Source organism: Sceloporus occidentalis, unplaced genomic scaffold, assembly GCF_023333645.1.
Source record: "Sceloporus occidentalis isolate IW3139 unplaced genomic scaffold, rSceOcc1.0.p SCAF_4, whole genome shotgun sequence".
NCBI lineage: Eukaryota > Metazoa > Chordata > Lepidosauria > Squamata > Phrynosomatidae > Sceloporus > Sceloporus occidentalis.
This window is the reverse complement of record NW_028316984.1, coordinates 11576833-11595662: the sequence shown is the minus strand read 5'-3', so window position 1 is coordinate 11595662 and position 18830 is coordinate 11576833. Positions and strand designations below refer to the sequence as shown.

Sequence of the window (18830 nt, the reverse complement as noted above, 5' to 3'; positions counted from 1 at the left end):
TCATTTGGAGGTCACTCATTCATAGAGTCACCATAAGTCAAAGTTGACTTGATGACAATTAGTAACAACAAGATCTAGATGTAATACTGCTGGTAAGGTTAAGAAAACATGACTCACTCACATATGTGTGGTTCATTCCTTATGGACTTAGGGCCTGAACAGACAGGCCAAAATAAAGCTGCTTTGGGTCACTTTGCAGGTATAGTATTTCAATGAGACACACATCTTAAGAGGCCAGAAGCTGTGCCAAAGCTTTGACCCAGGACTGGAGCGCGGCTTTGGCACGGCTTCCAGCCACTTAGGACGCATGTGTCATTTAAAGAGCACACTTCCAAAGTGCCCCAAAGCAGCTTTATTTTGGCCTGTCTGTTCAGGCCCTTAGGCTCCAGAAAAAGAAGGCTCTGAGATCTGGTTGAGGGCCTCCACTGGAAAAGTAGGAAGGAGGCCATTCTAACTAATCATATTAGTTCTCTCTTTCCCTTCTAGAAGCTTAAATCAAATTTTCCAGCTACTTTCCAGGAGAGAGGAGACACAGAGGGCTGTAGGCAGAACGGGGAATTCCAATAATTGACCTCTTGACTATCTCTTCTAGTGCAAAAGGAACTCCACTGGATATAAGACAGTGTCAATTAATGTATTTTTAAGTTAAGATTGACCTGGATCTTTCTCTTATACCAGTTTTTCTTCCTTGTAGTAAAGAATCTTTCATTCTATTTGCAAATTTACTTCTCTTGTTTTTTATCTTCATTCCTCCTTTCCCCCCTCCCAATTGAGTCACAAAAGCTTCTTCCGCAGGAGGCAGCTCTTAAAATCCTCATTATGAATTTGCAAAATCATACTTTGTCTAAACATCTGTTTCATTTACATACACAAGAACTGCAGACAATCACATTGTTTTGTTCTGTATGGGCTCCTCACCAATCAAATATCTTTTCACAAGAAATAACTAACAGAATTAGGCAGATGTGCATACAAGTGAATCTAATTTATACATTAGAAATGTAGACATCACAGTTATCTCAGGAGAATATTTATTTAATATTTAATATGATTTAATATTTAATAATATATTAAATAAATAATACCAAATATTTAATATAGTTAATATGTTTACTTAACATTTATATATTCATATACTCTGTCTGTTCCATCTATCCCAAAGGAGTCTCAAGATAGCTAACATTTAACAATTAAGATAGCAAAGCTTTAAAGCTTTATAATGGCATCTGTTTATTCTGTATTAATGTCTATGTCCTCCCTATTATTTCCCTATGGCTCCCTCAAGCTATCTGGGTGTCCTTAGAATCCGTGTTGGGAGACATAGCTTTTCAATCAGGAAATATCTATATTGATATATGGGAGGTGACCTAAATTTGCTCAGCTGCAGCAAAGCAAATGCAGGACTGTTTAAACTTTTGGTTATCTGTCTCAAGGATCCTTTCCTTCCGGCTAGGTATTCTCAAAACAAGAGGTTTAATTAAAATGATCAGAATATAATTCTGCCAATTTAATTCTTGCCAATTGGAAGCCATTATGTTTCTTTGCATTCTCTTCTAATGGTAGTCTCTTGTCCTGAGAAAAGGTTATGCAGCAGGACAATCAAAAGTTGTGGCACGACCATTTTTAAAGAGCTAGCCATAGTTTTTAATGATCTATGCAATTAAAGACTTTAAAGCAACATAAACCACCTTTATTTCAGCATAAATTGTTATGGATGTCAATCCATTCCTTGAATTACGCTAATACCCATCAGTGCATCTGAAGAAGTGAACTGACATCAATGAAAAACCATACTGATGTAAATCAGGGACCAAACAGACAGGCCAAAATAAAGCTGCTTCGGGTCACTTTGGAGGTATGCTGTTTAAATGATGCATGCATCCTAAGAGTCCAAAAGCCACACCAAACCCAAGCTCCAGTCCTAAGGACTGGTGTGCAGATTTGGCGCAATTTCTGGCCTCTTAAGATGCATGTGTCATTTAAATAGCATACCTCCAAAGTGACCCGAAGCAGCTTTATTTTGGCCTGTCTGTTTGGGCCCTCAGTTACACTTAAAAGTACTACTAGATTCCTTTTCTGCAGCATCATTTTATGTTATGACAGACCATATCTTTGAAAATTATCACTTTGTAAGGTTGCTGCAAATGCTTTACTTCTTTTCTTATCACTACTTTCAACTGTCACTATGGAAATATTACAGCTTGAAACACAAAGATAACAGCAAGATTCATAACGAAGCATTCAAAACATCTCATGAAGCTAAATCAATCCAGAAGTATTCATTTTAGTTATTAAAGAATAGTCCTCAAAGATTTAGGAGCCCAGGGTCTCCCTATTCCTACTTCAGCTATGGAAGATATTCAATATTCTACAAAGACTTTTCAGGCTGGTGTAATAGGGTTTATTAGTTGACCTTCAAGGCTCTTTTGCTGGCATCACAAGTTTAATTTTGCTAGGTATATTGTGTGAGCACAGTACTTTGCTGCCAGCAAAGCAACAGCTCAGAGTTGGCAGATGTTGATGCTAGGAGTAATTTGCGCATAACAATAAACAGGAGAAGCAAGATGCAAGAAGAAATGACCTTCCTTCACCACTTCAATTCAGAAACCAAAGCAGACTCTGTACAGGTAGGACAAATGTCTTAGAAATAACTAACATTGCCTCTGTACGTCACATTAAAAACGTACGCAGCTTGCATTTCCTCTTGGGCCTCACATGAACAAACTGAGGAGTGTAGGAAGCTGCCTGATACTAAGTCAGATCATTGTTCGATACAGTCCACTACTGCATATCTCCTCAATGGGCTTTTACCTGTATTGTTTATTAATATTTTTCCAAGTACCAATTCTTTTTTGATTCAATGAATTAAAAGTGCTTATTTGATTTTTTAAAAATTATTTTATAATTATTCATTACATATCATTATTAATTATATTTTTAAACCACCTCTGATTCTAAAGAGTTCTCTGGACAGAGTACAACTCGATAAGAAAAGTGATTCTATACATTGGCTAATGCACATTATACCAATCTTCTGTTTATTATATTTTCTGCATTCTCTGCAGGGAATTTAGATGACAGAAATGCTCCCTTCCACACACACACTTTTTAGCCTACTAATAGTCAAGTAAGTAAGGTTACTGGTAGGTCCTGAACCAACAGTGTTATGGCCAAGTGTGGATTTGAACCTGGATCTTTCCTTCTTCCAAATCTGACACTCTTAAATTTATCCCCCTTTTATACTATAGGTGGACAACATCTTGGGGCCAAATTTTCACCAAGCATCTAGAATGAGCTGTAGCAGACTATAAATCTTTTTAATGGGGAAAAATGAATTGGGAAGTGACAAAACATTCCTGCTTTTGATTACCTGTAGTCCCATGCTACATTGGCTCTTTCGTGCCAAACAATCGATACTATCTAGTTCCTTACATATCACAGTAGTTCAAGGAATCAATGCTGTAAAAACATACAACATTTTTATGAAGTGTTGAAAGAGAATCAGGGTTAATGGACATTATTCTGCCAGAAACCATGGTACCTTTGAAGTATCCCAACAAACTATACATCCCAGAATACCTCAGTATGAATCCATGACAGTTAAGTATTGTGATATTGACATAATTATGTCATGCAGACACCTCATTTCTACATTATTGTTATGTATGTTAGGTAGTACTGGAAGGAACAGGTCATTATTAGATAGTATTGAGAAAGAAAAGTTTCTAAAGGGGAACTCCTCAAACAAAACCACTCCGAATTTCATGTTATTTTTCAAATTCTGCAGTAGTGTAAAAGAAGATTGCTGTTGTGTGCCTTCAAGTCATTTCAGACTTATGGTGACTATAAGGCAACACCTCCAACCCAGCATTTTCCCTGTGCAAAAAGAAATGGCAGAAAATCACTCCTTTCTGCATCGGGAAAAAGGTGCCTTTGATGCCATGGCAGCTGTTTTTCCAGATTTCGGCAGTGTGTAGTGTCTACAATCACTGCCATGTGGTTGCTCGAGGCGGCTTCACAGCATGTTCTCATCATCTTGGGGGCATGCATCATGCATACGCCATGCCCACAAGCCAACGGAAAACCGGCTATTGTTGCCGATCTGTTTTGTCCCTATGTGAAAAGGCTGCTTGATTTTTGTTTTCTAAACCATAATTGGAAAGCCAGGGTAGTTATATGCTAAACTGACTTCTATATCCTTGTACAAGTTCAAGAGAACTAATAAAAGTTCAACTGATCACAGTAAGAAATTGTTGGGTTTGTTTTCAGAGTACTTTTAATAAAAAAATCATATATTTCATTCATCATAAATGGTTTCTCAAGGACTAATTTTCCCAGCCTCCATGTCTTATCTAGTCAAAGAACTATTGATTTTACAGAAGCAAAGAAGCGTGTAGAGTTAAAACTATTCCAGTTCCTCGAACTAAAAATGTTCATATTGTTATGATCAATGCCTTAAACTGAGCCAGAAGATTATGTGTACATGTTACTCCATTTTTTAATGGGTGTCCAAACTATAATTTGCAAATCCACTGTATTTATGGCATTAGTGATATAGATTACAAAAGAAAAACAGAATTCAGTTTACTAGCAACTAATAAATCTCTTTTTAGTAAGATGCCATTTAAGCTATTCAGATAAAGCTCTAGCTGCAAAACAAAAACAAAAAAACCTACTACTATCCCTGAATCCCTTTAGCTATATTTCTTTTGGGTTATTCTAATCCCTTCCTAATTATGAGTTTAGAATTCCACCATGAATAATGCTTTTGTCAATTTGTAGACTGTTATCTATGAGGGCTGTGGTGTCTTTGTTTTGACAAATCTTTTTACATATGTACAGAAAAAAATCAAGAACCCAATCATGATGTATATAACCTATAAAATATATTCCATAATTAATGATGAATTATCTGAAGTATGGCATGGGAAAGAGAAAAGAAGCCTATAAACAATATTAGCAAAAAACTTACCGAAGTTTTATGATGTCGCCATTATAGCTCCAATCAATAAAACAAGCTACCTATAAAAATAGCTATGGGTAGCTGTTACTGTGTGCCTTCAAGTTTCTTCTGACTTATGGTAATGCTAAAATGTTTTCTGGGGCTGAGAATGTGTGACTCACCCAAGGTCACCGAGTGAGTTTTCAAGGCCAAGTAGGGAGTCATAATCCAATGCTCTAACCACTACACCAGAATGGCTCTCAGCTATATGTAATACTGAAACACAGAGTTCCAAGAATGCATTATCAGTCCCATAAGAATAAGAAATCGTGTTTTAATTATTAAAAAATGAACAAGCAAAATGAGTCTGTAAGTTCTATCTATTAAACTAAAATATCTCATTTTTCTTAGAAAAAATTCTTTTCCACTCTTCCCACTGGCATACACCATATGATATTATTGAATTGGATAGCATTTCTTCTAAAAGACGCTGATATTTCCAAAATTTATACAACATTTTTGAATGTACAGCAATTTTCATTTTTTTTAATTAGTTATATGCTTCCACAGTTGAATTCTGACAAATACAGAATTATATGGCATTGTTCTTTCTGAGGTGTCTGACACATGATAGGTAAAATTTGGCCAACTTTGAATTACTGGCACCAATTTTAAAAGAGCATAACAGCTGACAAAGCTTTTGAATTTATTATTCCTGTTACTTAAACAAGGTCAAGCTGTTCCCTCCTTTCTTTCTGATTAGCTGTCACTTACGCATTGCTACCTTCTTAATTCTTGGCCACACTCCTCCAGGGAAAAATCAAATCTTTCCTGACAATTTGATTCAACCTTTCTTTCCACATGATATGGAATCCAAATGAATTCAAATGAAAACAGGAAGGTCAGGAAGGACAGGGTGATCACCCATGTTTTTGTAATGATTTATAATCAGGAAACCTTTAATGCAATATTACGGAGACAAGTGAAAACTTCCAAATCTTCCACAGATCCAGAAAGTATCCAAGGGGACACAAAGGCAGCTTCCTTACAAAGATGTGGCATGACAAACACAATGTTGTAACAAATACTTTGGATTATTCTGCAACTGCTCCCCCCTTATCCCTGTCCACCTTCAATCCCCCAAATCTTTGCCACCCTTAACTCCTTTCATTATAGCTGAGACCACCCCCAGCCTATGCCAATTCTCACTCTTCTAGCTCTTTCAAGATAGGGGAGAAAGCTTGGATTGCCCTGCATTGCTGCTAAGTTTGGGGAAAGGAAAAATAGCAAAGCACTAGTCCCTCTTGGGCTGGAAAAAAAACAAAATAACTCAGGGCAAAATGTTCTGGAAAAGGAGCTGAGATAGTGCCACAAGAGGAAGACTTGTTCCCTTGTTGAAGAATGTTTACAGTTGACTCTTATATTTTTAAGAAGACAGATTCACTGCTGTATTTCCAACACTTTCAGAATGTTTAAGTATTGCATTATTGGGGATGAACATGTGTTGCCACTCAGCAATTTGCTGAGTGAGATGTTGCTCTTTTGACTCAATGCATAGCATATAGAATCTTTTCCGTTACAAATCAATTACTGTGAGAGGGATCATAAAATGCAAATCAAACAAACATGGAGTGCAAAGTCAGTCATTTGGCAGTCAGACATCAACACGAGTCAAAAGAAAGAACGCCATGGTCTACAGCCACTTCCCCCATCCTAGAAAGAGATTTGGGAGATAATTATCTTTCAGCAGAAGTTTTCTACAAATACAAAGGAAGGGGGAAAAGCCTATTTGTAGTGCTGGATGACATATTACAAGCAAAGATGGACAGTAATTATTTGTGCTTGGGTTAACCAGGCAGACAGCATAAATGAACCAGAATGTAAATGGTTTTAACTATTAATTAAAAGCTTTATGATTCACTCATATATGCTACTTAGTGTTTCCTTCAGTTAATCCAAAAGGCAGGATAAATTTCAGTAGTGAAAATAAAAATTCTCCATGTAAGTCTCAAAAGCCTTATCTGTCACAATACAACAGACATTAATTGGTGGTGTTAAGTGACACTGCCCAGAACATAAGATCTTTCCACTGACATAATCAGCTGCGGGGAAAACTGCATAGGTAAAGATGATTTACAGACATAATCCATTTATATGTATGTAAACCACCATTCGAGAAAAGGAATTATTTTTCACTTGCAAAATTCAGCCAACTTTAAGTATTTTTCATCCCATGCATGTCAATGGAGATTGAATTAAATATTTTAACCCATTCAACTGGATAGAACTTCAAAACAAATTCTGGCTGTATGTCAGTATCCTTTTCCCCCCCTTCATTTGTTCTCAAAATGAGTATAAATCTGTGCTAAGCAAGTATCACAACAATCTTGCAGCTGTGTCTTCCCATCTTAAATTCAAGAGCCACAACCAAGAGAACTTTCACACACAATTAAATAAGAGTTTAAATCAATTCTAAAATGAAACATTTAAATTAACTTCAGGAAACTGTAAGTAAATCAGTAGAATATGCATTGTTATGGTTCCTGAATTTTGACAAATCTGTGCATACAACTATTTCTTGGTTTTCACAAAATTCTGTGCTTCTTTCAAAAGTGTATCAACATCCTCTTTATCCTGATCTGGAAAATCTGGCTCCCAGTCAGAATCTTCATCAGTAGGGTCACACTCTTCTTCCTCTTCATCATCAATAAAGCTGTCATTCTGGTCATATTCATTTGGCTCACCATCATTATCAGTATCCTCCAAAAAATTGCCTTTCCCTGGAGAACAAAAATGTATTTTAAAAGAAATATACAGCCTGAAATTTAATTAACAGTACAAAATTATAATATTATTGGACCATCTTAAGATATGATTTGTAATATTTAATAATTGATTTTCTATATACAAGTTGCTTCTTAGTTAGCACAGCTTTGCTATAGCAACAGATAAAATATGAACTGTTCAGATGCGACTAACATTCATGTTTAATGTTAGTGAAGATTTGAGACTGTGTAAATATTGCCCTCAAGCACAGAATTTTTCCTGTTTCCCCCTCCCTCAATAAAACAATCTGATAAAAACCCTGACATTATCAGAGCTTGGCCAGTTCAAACCTGCCGTAAGATTTATGTGGAACACAGGACAACATCTCATCAGATCATAATAAGACTATCTAAAATGATAGGAAATTCCGCAGCTTAGCCACCAGATCTGTGTAATGAAGCTTCTCATATTACTATCTCAGTGTTGATGGAACACAATAATCCCGTCTCAGACAAGCATGAATTTTACATGTAATACAAACTGCAGACCAACTCTGATTACTAGATGAAAACATTAATCTCATTTTTCTAAAGAAGTGGTAAGACTACAGAAAGGTTAATCTATATGGAATGATTAAGATTTTTTTTAAAAAAGATAGCTGAGGTATCTAAGCAAGGGGGAAATAAGGATATGCTTAACTCCCCTTGAAAAATAATTGAGTGAGTGATGGAATAGTTTCTATGGTGTTATTAAAGGCAAGAATGAGTAGTATCAGTACTTTTTCTCTAGGTAATTCTAAAAGGTTGAGAAGGCAGGACTTCTCTTGTCAAAAAGGCATTCCAATTTCTGAGTAATATTTGCTGTTCTCTATTTACCAATCCTAGTTTTAATGATTTTACACCAATTTATCTGGAATAATTAAATTGAGAAATCTAACAGTTTCTTGTTCTTCTTCAATCTATTGTACCTCTTAAGGTACATAATGAAGGAAATCACTATCAATTCTGGATCAGATTCACCTAACTACTGCATGAACCCCACATACCTGTTTCTCACCAGCATTTCGGTTTTACAACATATAATTAAAATTATGGTGGCAAAACTATGTACAAGAAATGTTATCAGTAAAATATATGCTTTGTGCTATATGTACTGTAGTTTAGTTACTAATTTTTATGGGAGGCAGGAGTATATTTATATTAGGAAAGTGAATATGTCATTGAAAGTTTGACTATGGGTCCTTGTCCTAATCCATTGAGTATTATTGTTCAGTAAGGAACAATTTTTTTTAAGGATAAAGATAAGATTATGCTAAAAGAAATCAAAACACTTAGGCAAATAAAGCAGTTATTTCAATTTGTATGTAACACACCTTACAATATTGCCTAGATAGGTTTCCATTTTCTAGAAGTAGTTCATAGTCACAACCAGTTTGTAAATCCACTGGGCTTGGTGGCAGAGCACATCACATGGCATCAGCCCTGTGCATGCATCCTTTTTTATACATATGTCAAGAGTGTTTATATAAAGTTTATATAAATTACTGTGCATTTGCTGAATGACATTCTGCAATAGGCTACAACAAGCCAATATTTATTTTTTAAATGTCACAACTAAATACCAGAGTATGGCTTAGCTATGCTGCTCTGAATTTTTCTTTTAACGAGCTCTTAACTCCATAAATGTTGTAGATTTTCTAAATTAGCCAAAGAGATCTCAGGGCATATGTTGAAGGCATCTTGCTGAAGACAAGGAGGTCTGCCCAGTGTCCAGATGGGAGACAGCCCAAGACTCATGTAAGAAGCCACTTTCTGAAGAAAAGATGAATATTACTGTACTAAATAATCTTTTATTTTCTTATAAAATACCAATCACATTTTTTCCTCATTAATACTGCAAAAAAGCACCATTTTGGATTAAAAAGGAGAACATCTGTTTCAAAGGGGAACACCAAACAGCAGCAGAGAAAGATTTACCCTTTCACAGTGCTTGTTTACAGTTGAATGCCCTATAAAGAAATTACTAAGAATTATTCTGTTTCTTCCATTTGGAAAAATACAGTCTCCTGACCTTTTTTAGTATCCTTCGGCCTCGTTTGTCTTTTTTCAGATTCTGAAGAAAGAAAAAGACATTACCAAGACGACAAAAAGAAAAATGAAGTGCTATTAACACTAGAAGAGGAACATTTTTCTTTCTCTTCTGACTGGAGCCCCCTTGTCACACCACGTTCCACACCAGCCCCCAGAGCAGGATTTCAAGAGATTGCAAAGTGGAATGGGGAGGCAAAAAAACCCTCAGTCTGTGGACCACTAGATTCATATCTGTATTTGGATGGATGCCTGTCTCCTAGTTTTAATTCCCCCGCCCCACATACCCAAGTGTTTAAAGGATGACCGAGGGATCTGTGTCCTTTGGATGCTTTACTGTAGATGCTGGAAGATGGTCAAGTAGCTTTGTCGGATGGGTCATGTATGTCAGATGAGAGAATCAAGGAGAAAGAGAGAGAGAAGCCAACAGCTGGGACTTGTCAGTTGGGAAGCATTTGGGAAGGCACTTAACCAGAGGCTGGAAGAGGCTTGATCTCAGCCATGTACTACTACTGAGGCAATCACAGAGGAAGGGTTAGGATCAAAAGGCATGCTAGCCTCACACAGGCCAATCGGATGTCCTAACCAAGGACAAGGCACCTTGAATTTGAGAACATTTTGAAATTCCTCCTGGACAGAACATTTCCACATTCTGTCCAGGAGGAATTTCAAAATGTCCTCAATTTCAAGTATGACTTGTTTCTAAGAAGGGGGAATTTACATTTATAATAGTGTCTTTAGCCTTTATTTTCCAGATATGTCCTGGAAAAGGAGGCTGTCTGGTCACCCAGTACATACACTTAATTCTCAACATGGTGCCCACTGCACCATGAAGGCTCAAAGGTACTGCCAGAAGAAGGCTGAGTTGAGGGTATCAGTTGCAGTTCAGTCCCTCTGCTTTCTTTTCTGGGTAGTGATTTTTATTCACTCACCCCACTGTGAATATCCTGGCTCCGTTCCTTGTTTAAATGTTCCACACTTCAAAATAATTACTTCATGGGGCAGGGGATAAACACTCAACAACTCCTATGGTTGTTCTTTGGGCCCGATTTGGGTTATGCTCTAAGCTTCCTGCAGTGGTCTACATTCTACATAACTACACAAAGTGAAGATAAGTGGATCAATTCACACCGCCATTTGTGTGCTTATTCAGTCCAGGTATGGTTGCACACTTGAACTGCAATCTAGTTTGAATAGAACTGTACCACATAGATGCAAATCAAGTATGAATGCATGTAGCCATTCTAACAGCCATATGAATGACACATCATGACAAGGCACAACTCATTAGAAAAGACAATAATGTTAGAAAAGGTAGAGGGAAGTAGAAACCGAGGAAGGCCATATGCTAGATGGATAGACTCAATTAAGGAGGCCACCAGAAACTGGGAAGAGGAGGAGAGGGTGTCTTGGAGATGCCTCATCCATAGAGTTGCCATGAGTCGGGATCAACTTGAGGGTAGTTAACAACAAAGTGGAAATTCATATTCAGTGCAATGTGAGAACAGTCCTACTCTGTCACACACATACTACTACTCTTAAATAACAGAGGGCTTGTAATTAGCATAACCTGGAACTATAGCAGTTTCTTTCTTTTTCCTTTGATGAAGGCCTTTATAAACCACACCCCCTTTCCCTCTAAAAATAAATAAAATGTTCCCTGAACATTCAGGGAAACCTGTATTGTGATCTTAGAGATGGAAAGGAAATGCATGATACTCCAGATGTTGTTGGACCCCAATGGGCCATAGCCAGCCTTAACCAATAGTGAGGGATGATGGGAACTGCAGTTCAACAGTACCTGGAGGGACACATGTTCCCACACCTGTATTCAGGGTGACCAGACCTCCTTTTGCAAGACATGTCCTACATTTCCATCTACTGTCCAGGAGAAATTTCAAAATGTCCTCCATTTTGGGCATGACTAAGAAGCATTAATTTATATTTATATCAGTGGTTTGTTGTTGTTGTTGTTGTTTGTTGTTGTTTTGCTTTCATTTAGGAATGTTCTACATTTTTCTTGAATGTCCTTTCTTTTGCGGTACCTTTTCTTTCTTTGCTGTTTTGGCATCTAGTCACTCTGCCTATATTGGAGGATTCCTCCCACACCTAAGTCCCTCATAACATCCTATCCTCAAGTTTGCCTGCTATGTCTGAGGTATAAAAAGCAAGCCTGGTCTTGGCACAGCCAAGGAAATATGGTAGCAGTGTCACTGCTTGAGCAGACTTTGGTTATGTTTTGTTTCTTTAGTAAAGAGCCTCCTAAAACATAGGAACATGGTATGCATCACAGACTACAGCTGTCATGTCCCCTAACTACTGGCCATGCTGCCTGGGCCTAACAAGAGTTCTAATGCAATGACATCCAGCAGAGGGGGGCATGTATTCCCCAGCCCTAATTGAAAATTAATACATGGTGTGTGAGACAGTGACTTGCACAAAGAGATTGCAATAGCTCCAATTTTATCTGAACATCAGATATCTATGCCCTATCACCAATTCATTTTGAAATTCCCTTCAGTGTGCCATGAAGTCTAGGGAAAGTAAGAGGATATGTGGATACCAAAATCTGTGGATGCTCACGTCCTATCATATACAATGGGGTAGTTAAATGATATCCTTTATATAAAATGGCAAAACCAAGGTTTGGTTTAGGGAATTTAAAAAAAATATGTTCCACCTATGGATGATTGAATCCATGGATGTGGAAGACCAACTGTACTGTCTGACTGAGTTTTTTAACAATGAAAATCTAAGGAACATATTCATCCTCAGTGGCTAAGTATGTATGAAGACTTTCATGACTGCATTAAACAGAATACAACAAGCAGGGTTCAACATCCACAAATCATGCCCATTTCTATGCCCTTGAACAACAACTGTGTATGTTATATAAATCAATAAAACTTTCAGTGTAACACCTGGGTCCATTCTTTACCTCTCCCACTCTGACATCCTTATGAAGTCATATTGGCAGATGTAAAGATCTGTATGATACACAAGTTGGAGAAAAAAAATACATTACCTGGGGGTGCTGTGTGTTTGTATTCCAGCTTGTGCTGTGGATTTTTCCTGCAACAAAAGAGAAGGGGAAGATGAAACCTCAACTTCCCACTTTATCCTCTTCATAACTTGAAAAACATTTTCTGAACACTGAAAATTATTCCACTCATAATGCTGTAGGAGAATTAAATTCAAGGAAACGGATCAATACTTTAGTACATTCCAACTTCAAAATGTTTAGCTAAGCCCTTCAAATAAATGGTAAAGACAAATGCTTTTTATCTTTGTTTAAAAGAGGAATACTTTCTTTAAAAAGGAGGCTTAATTAAACTGGCAGCTTTTTAAGAAAAAAACTTCACTATGAATTATTAGGGGTTTTGCCTAGTGTCCTTTCATGAATTTAAATTGCCCAGTAATGTGCACATCCCCCAACACACACATACATACATACATATATGAAAAGACACATTAAGGGAGTAAATGCTACGAAGCACTGACTTTTTTTAATGGAAAAACTAAAAATGTATAAAGCTGCTTTGAATCTGCCAACCCCTCCCCTGCCTCAGGTTTCACACAATTAACGTTTTGAATGCAAAGGGATCTTGTAGCACCATTGAGACTAACTGAACACAGATTTACTGATCTGGTGACATGTGGTTCTTTCTCAGAGTTTACTGAAAATCTCTGCAGTTAAGCACTCATCAGAATTGAAAATCATTTGGGGGCAGGAAGGGGGTTCTCCAATGCAGGTAGTGGGGTCCCTCTTGTATGACACTCCTGTCTTATAATCACTGTTGGGAAAATTCCTTACCTGTAGCAAGCAGTCCCGTAAGGACATTCAGGTCTGTTATCATTATGTGATTCAGTTACAGATTCTGTGTCAAGATAATCACTGTCACCAGGGTGACTGAACTGTTGAAAATGTGTAGGATTCTTCCTGTAGAATTGAGAAATACACCATAAAGTATTGACAAGAAATGATCCATGTAAAGATGTGAATGAGGGAAAATAAAATGCAGCACACTAAAGCAGGGATGTGTATTTTAAACACATGCTCAAAACACATGTTCCTGCCCACCTAACGTTGCTTTCCTATGAAGTAGCACAATGGCACCCTATATCATCATATAATAACCCACATTTTTATTTTAATTCAGTCTGTCATATAGCCACAAGACTGCTCATATTCAACTCCTGTGGAAGTTCACTATTTCCTCTTTGGATGCTTCAAATAAGAACAATATTTGTCTGACTTATTTTCTTCCAGCACTGGGAATCCATGTGGTTCACACAAGACCTCACATATGAGACTTTTCAGCACTCCATGGTAACATATTCTTGTAGTATTTATACAAGAGAGGTATTTTATGACAATTTTACTTCAAAAGTTTTAAACAGTGTCCATGTTTCAGCCACTTGTCATATAGGAATTTCAAACACAGACACATATGCAGAAAAAAACCAATCATTTGGTCAAAAATTGCCCCAACAAATCTACTATATTTTGCCATTGGGATAATTTTGTCTCCAATGCAATAAAATGCATTTGGAAACAAATACCCTTGGCATTTTGCAGTTGAAACACAAAACAGAAATCTGATGTGTTCGGATGAAAAATAACCCCTCTCCATCACTCTTACTCATAAAGGGGAAGGCAGCAAGTCTTATCCAGGAAGGACCAAGAAGAGACACTGAATCAACTCAAAACAATAAATAATTACAAATGTTTAAAAGATTTAAAATATTAGTAAATACTTTTTCACTTGAAAACTAGTTAAAACAACCTTGAATGATATAACTATAAAACATGTGCAGCTGCATAAAATCGGCATGGCCCAAACACTTTAATAGAAAGCCAGGTTTTATCATGTTACCAAAATGATTTTAATGTTGGCACCCATCGGGCCTCCAGAGGAAGGGAATTCCACAACTGGGGGACCATCCCAGAAAAGACCGATGTCCTCCCAAAATGTATTTCCCTTTCTGATGGGACATGGAGGAGAACCCCTTCAATAGATCCCAATTCTCAGTCAGGCATATAGAGAGTGGTGTTCCCTCAAGTACTGAGGTCCCAAGCCATTTAGGGGTTTAAATCTTGTTGCCAGAACCCTGAATTCAGAAAGTAAACACATTAGCAGCCAATGCAATTCTTTGAGAACAAAAATTACATGATATCTTAATGGAATTCCAGTCCGCCTCCTGCATTTTGCACTAGCAACAGTTTTAGAGTCATATTCAAGGCCTTTCAGGGCATGAGGACTGTTTTCTAAGCAGCTTCAAAAGCAGTGCCCACAAGGGACAGATCTAATCATGCAAGAATAGCTGAGTATAGATGTAAAGGTCTATTCTAGCAGTACATACCAATTAAAGAATGAACGTGTGGCATTAAAGTAAGGTATAGCGTATCCTTTGAAGGGAGATGTTAGGCCTTGCAGCTTGGTAAATGCAACCTGCTATACTATGGAAAGCCCAGCTCAGCCACAGTGGTATGACAACACTGGTTGAAACCTATTTCCAAACTGGATGAAACATAGTGGGAGACAATTTTTTTCATCACCTTAGAAGTGGGAAATGATCTGCTAACTAAAGGCCTAATGTACTCTGGCACCATTCAACAAAGTAAGCCTGTTTTTTAATTATGCTGTGCATTTCTTAAAAATCCACTTTTAAGTGCAACTTCAGAAAATGCACTTTTGCTTTCAGAAATCCTGTTAGTTCCTATGTGCTTAGCAGTTAGACAACAAATTTCACAGCCTTACTTTTAAAAAAATCAATTGGATGAGCCTTCTCTAGAATCTCCCTACTGTGACAGAGTCATTTGTTACTGCTGAAACTACTGCAAATTAAGGTTGATTCAATTGCTGAGATTTGTTCACTCATTTCCCATCCCTAAATATTTATTGTAGAAAGCAAGATGTATATTCTGTTCTTGAACAACTCATGTAACCTACATAGCCACCACAAAAACTGATTTATATAGCCACAAACATCTGCAAGATTTGGATCAAGAGACTGTGCCTGACATTTTTCTTGATATGTATCACAATTTATTCTTTTAAAACTCTCTTTTTTATTTACTTATATCTAGCAATGGGCAGTCATTATAAATATAAACAGGTTGAATCTACCTTATCTGAAATATTTGGGACCCGCTCCAAGAGAGCAAAAGCAGGGCAAGTGTCCAGAGAAAGAAGTATCCATCTCCTGCAAGCATGTCCGAGGCAGACAAGATTACAGGAGAAGCCGTGGTCCCAAGAGGGGAGACAATGGTGGCACTCATACTACAGTCTATTAACAATATAAGACAACTCCAATATTATAAATATACATAGAATCTACTGATCAACTAAATTGCTTAAGATTCAGTGCTTCCAATCCAGAATTCTCCTTGATGAATGAATGTTATACCACAGTAAATGGATTACCTTTTGCCACTACTTAGAGAATATTATGAGCAAGAGTAGAGAACATGTGGTCCCCATTGTCCCAACTGTGAGGGTTGGTGAGAATTGCAGTTCTAATAATAATAATAATAATAATAATAATAACATTTATTTATATCCCACCTCTCTACAAAATGCAATCGAGGCGGCTTACAAGATTAAAATATATGTTATCTGAAGGACCGCACATGCCCCATCCTATGTTAAGTGGAACAACAAGTATGGCCAGTTATCAAAACATTGAACATTGGCTATTAAAAACAACTGGCTCCAAAACATTATCATATTTTATATAAAATACCCTGTTCTCTGTGTGACCATCACAGCCATTCAATGCTAAGCAGGCTAGAACAGGATGGACAGACACTGTTCTGATGCTGCAAGCACAATGTTTGCAGACTAAAACTGAATTCTTATAACGATCAACCTATACAAAAGCAAAGGACTTGCACTGAGAAAAAAGAAGCTGAGGATCACACTGTTAGCTGAATTTTGTCTTCTGCCCTAAATCCTCAGAAGCAAAACAAAATGAAGGGAAACAAATGCAAAACAAGCCACAAAATCGCCTATTCTTATAAGGCTATAAGGTTATAATTGTTCCATAAAATTCTTGTTGAATTTTTGCCAAAAGCAGGATTTTTTATTCACCACACCTGCACAATTGTTTCTGCCATGATGTGTCATCACACCCTTAGGCTAGCTACCTCAAATAAAATTTCCTAAATTTGCTTCCAAAGAGTCAACTTACCTGCTTATTCCAGCTTAACTAAAATATCCTTTCAAATATAAGAGCTGGCAGTAGTCTCCACTGCCACAGGCTACTGTAATGTTATCAACATGTATTTGAATCTGGCCCACCAAGAGATTTACAATTTGATTTTTTACCTGTAGCAGTTTCTCCCATACTGGCAAGCCCTCCTCTGGTGACTGGATATATTTGAGCTTTGCAGTACATTTTGACTTCTAGTTAAATTAGAAATGTCTGTTTTGGTAGTCTGATTAATTTGAGTAAGCTCCTGAATCTCACCCTTTTGACCCGGAGATTGTGATGGCTTGTCCTGAGAAACGTGCTCCATTTTAAAGCTTTTATCCTCCAATGTGTTTTCTCTTGCACTGTTTGTATCTGTTTCTGTGAGCTGAGAAGCCTGTCTATCTTGATAGCTGAGGTCCAATGCTTCTTTCTCAAGCAAATAATTGTTTTGCATTGTAGAACCTCCAGCTCTTTGTAGCATCATCTTGCTTTCATTCTTTTCCAGTTCTTTCGCAAGTTCTTGAGAGATTTCCGGCATATCCTGTGGAAATTGGAGTAAAATTTGATGCAGAACATATTTAGTTTTCAACTCTTTCTGTAAGGGTCTAGTGAAAATGGATTAATTCATCCATATATACAACACTTTAGAGAGCAAAAACAAGTCAGTCACCTGCCTTTGGGAGTTTACAATTTAAAGATATAATCAGGAAAACAAGCAAGAGTGGGGGCAATGGAGGGATGACAGCAGTGGGGGCAAAGATCAAAAGAAAGGTTGAGGCCAGGCAAAGGAGACCTTTAAAGGAAGGACACAGATGTTGAGGAAGGGCTGTTATATGTTCTGAGTGGGAGAGAACAATGTTGTGTATTTTGAAATTAAATAAAGAGACTCAGGTGTGACAGGAGAAGCACAGAAGATGGTCACAGTAACAAGAGCTGGAGATGATGAGAATGGAACACAAGGTTTTACCTAAGGGATGAAAAGATTTTCGCCATGTTGCACAGAAAGAAGGAAAATTGTTGAACATGGCTGAATGTGAGGAGCCAAAGAGAGGGAATAATCAGAGATAAAGCAAAGGAAACCTGCATGATCAAGAGAATGAAATGTGTTATCAAATGAGGGAAGTATGGTTTGGAAGGGAAAATAAGCCATTTGTGTTGAGTGTGACAACGATGATATTCTACATATATACTTCAAACAGGCAGATAAAGAACTGGACAGATAAGGAGAGTTGAGGGCCAAAGGTTGAATTGAATGTCATTAGTATGTAGGTGGTATTGGAAGCTATAGGACATCATTAGGTTATCAAAGGAGAAAGAGTGAACAGAATAGCAGAAGACCAAGAACACAACACTCAGGAACCTTAACATGGAAAGCAATGGTGAGAGGATGCTTCTTCTCCCACCCATCCCCTTTATGGAACACTAATCAAGAAATCTAAGGCGGGATACATACCACCATATAGTACGTATTGTATACGTACTAGGGTTAGGAAGGGGCGGTGCTTCTGCACCCCCCTAACCCTAGTACGTATACAATACGTACAAGATGGTGGCGCCCCTTCCACATGGGCGCCACCATCTTTACGTACTGGACGCATAGCGTCCAGACGTGTCGCGGCGCCTATGACGTCGCGAATGCGCCAGTGGCGCCTCGCGACGTCATAGAGACGCCGCAAAAAGAAGCTCCGAAATGGAGCTTCTTTTTTGCTCCGCGCGGAGCCGCACGGTTTGGCTGCTGCAGCTCCCGCACGGAGCAAATGGCGCCGGCGGGGGAACGCCTAAGAGGAAAAAAGGCAACTTAAAACAGTCATGGAAAACTATAGTGTGGAAAAATCAAG

General features: G+C 37.7%; 1 protein-coding gene across 2 annotated transcripts in view; it reads right to left on the bottom strand.

The window, feature by feature from the left end:
- Positions 1 to 4316: 4316 nt before the first annotated feature.
- APLF (aprataxin and PNKP like factor) overlaps positions 4317 to 18830 on the bottom strand; it is a 40211-nt gene continuing 25697 nt past the window's right edge. Inside the window, exons 7-11 of one of the 2 annotated variants that reach the window (XM_089519217.1) lie at positions 17127 to 17533; positions 13610 to 13735; positions 12821 to 12867; positions 9779 to 9820; positions 4317 to 7722 (exon numbers count right to left, since the gene is read on the bottom strand). In XM_089519217.1, coding sequence (XP_089375343.1) covers positions 7514 to 7722; positions 9779 to 9820; positions 12821 to 12867; positions 13610 to 13735; positions 17127 to 17533 — 831 coding nt within the window. In that variant the 3' untranslated portion in view covers positions 4317 to 7513. The remainder of the gene's footprint in view (positions 7723 to 9778; positions 9821 to 12820; positions 12868 to 13609; positions 13736 to 17126; positions 17534 to 18830) is intronic. The other variant, XM_089519218.1, reaches the window with a different exon arrangement.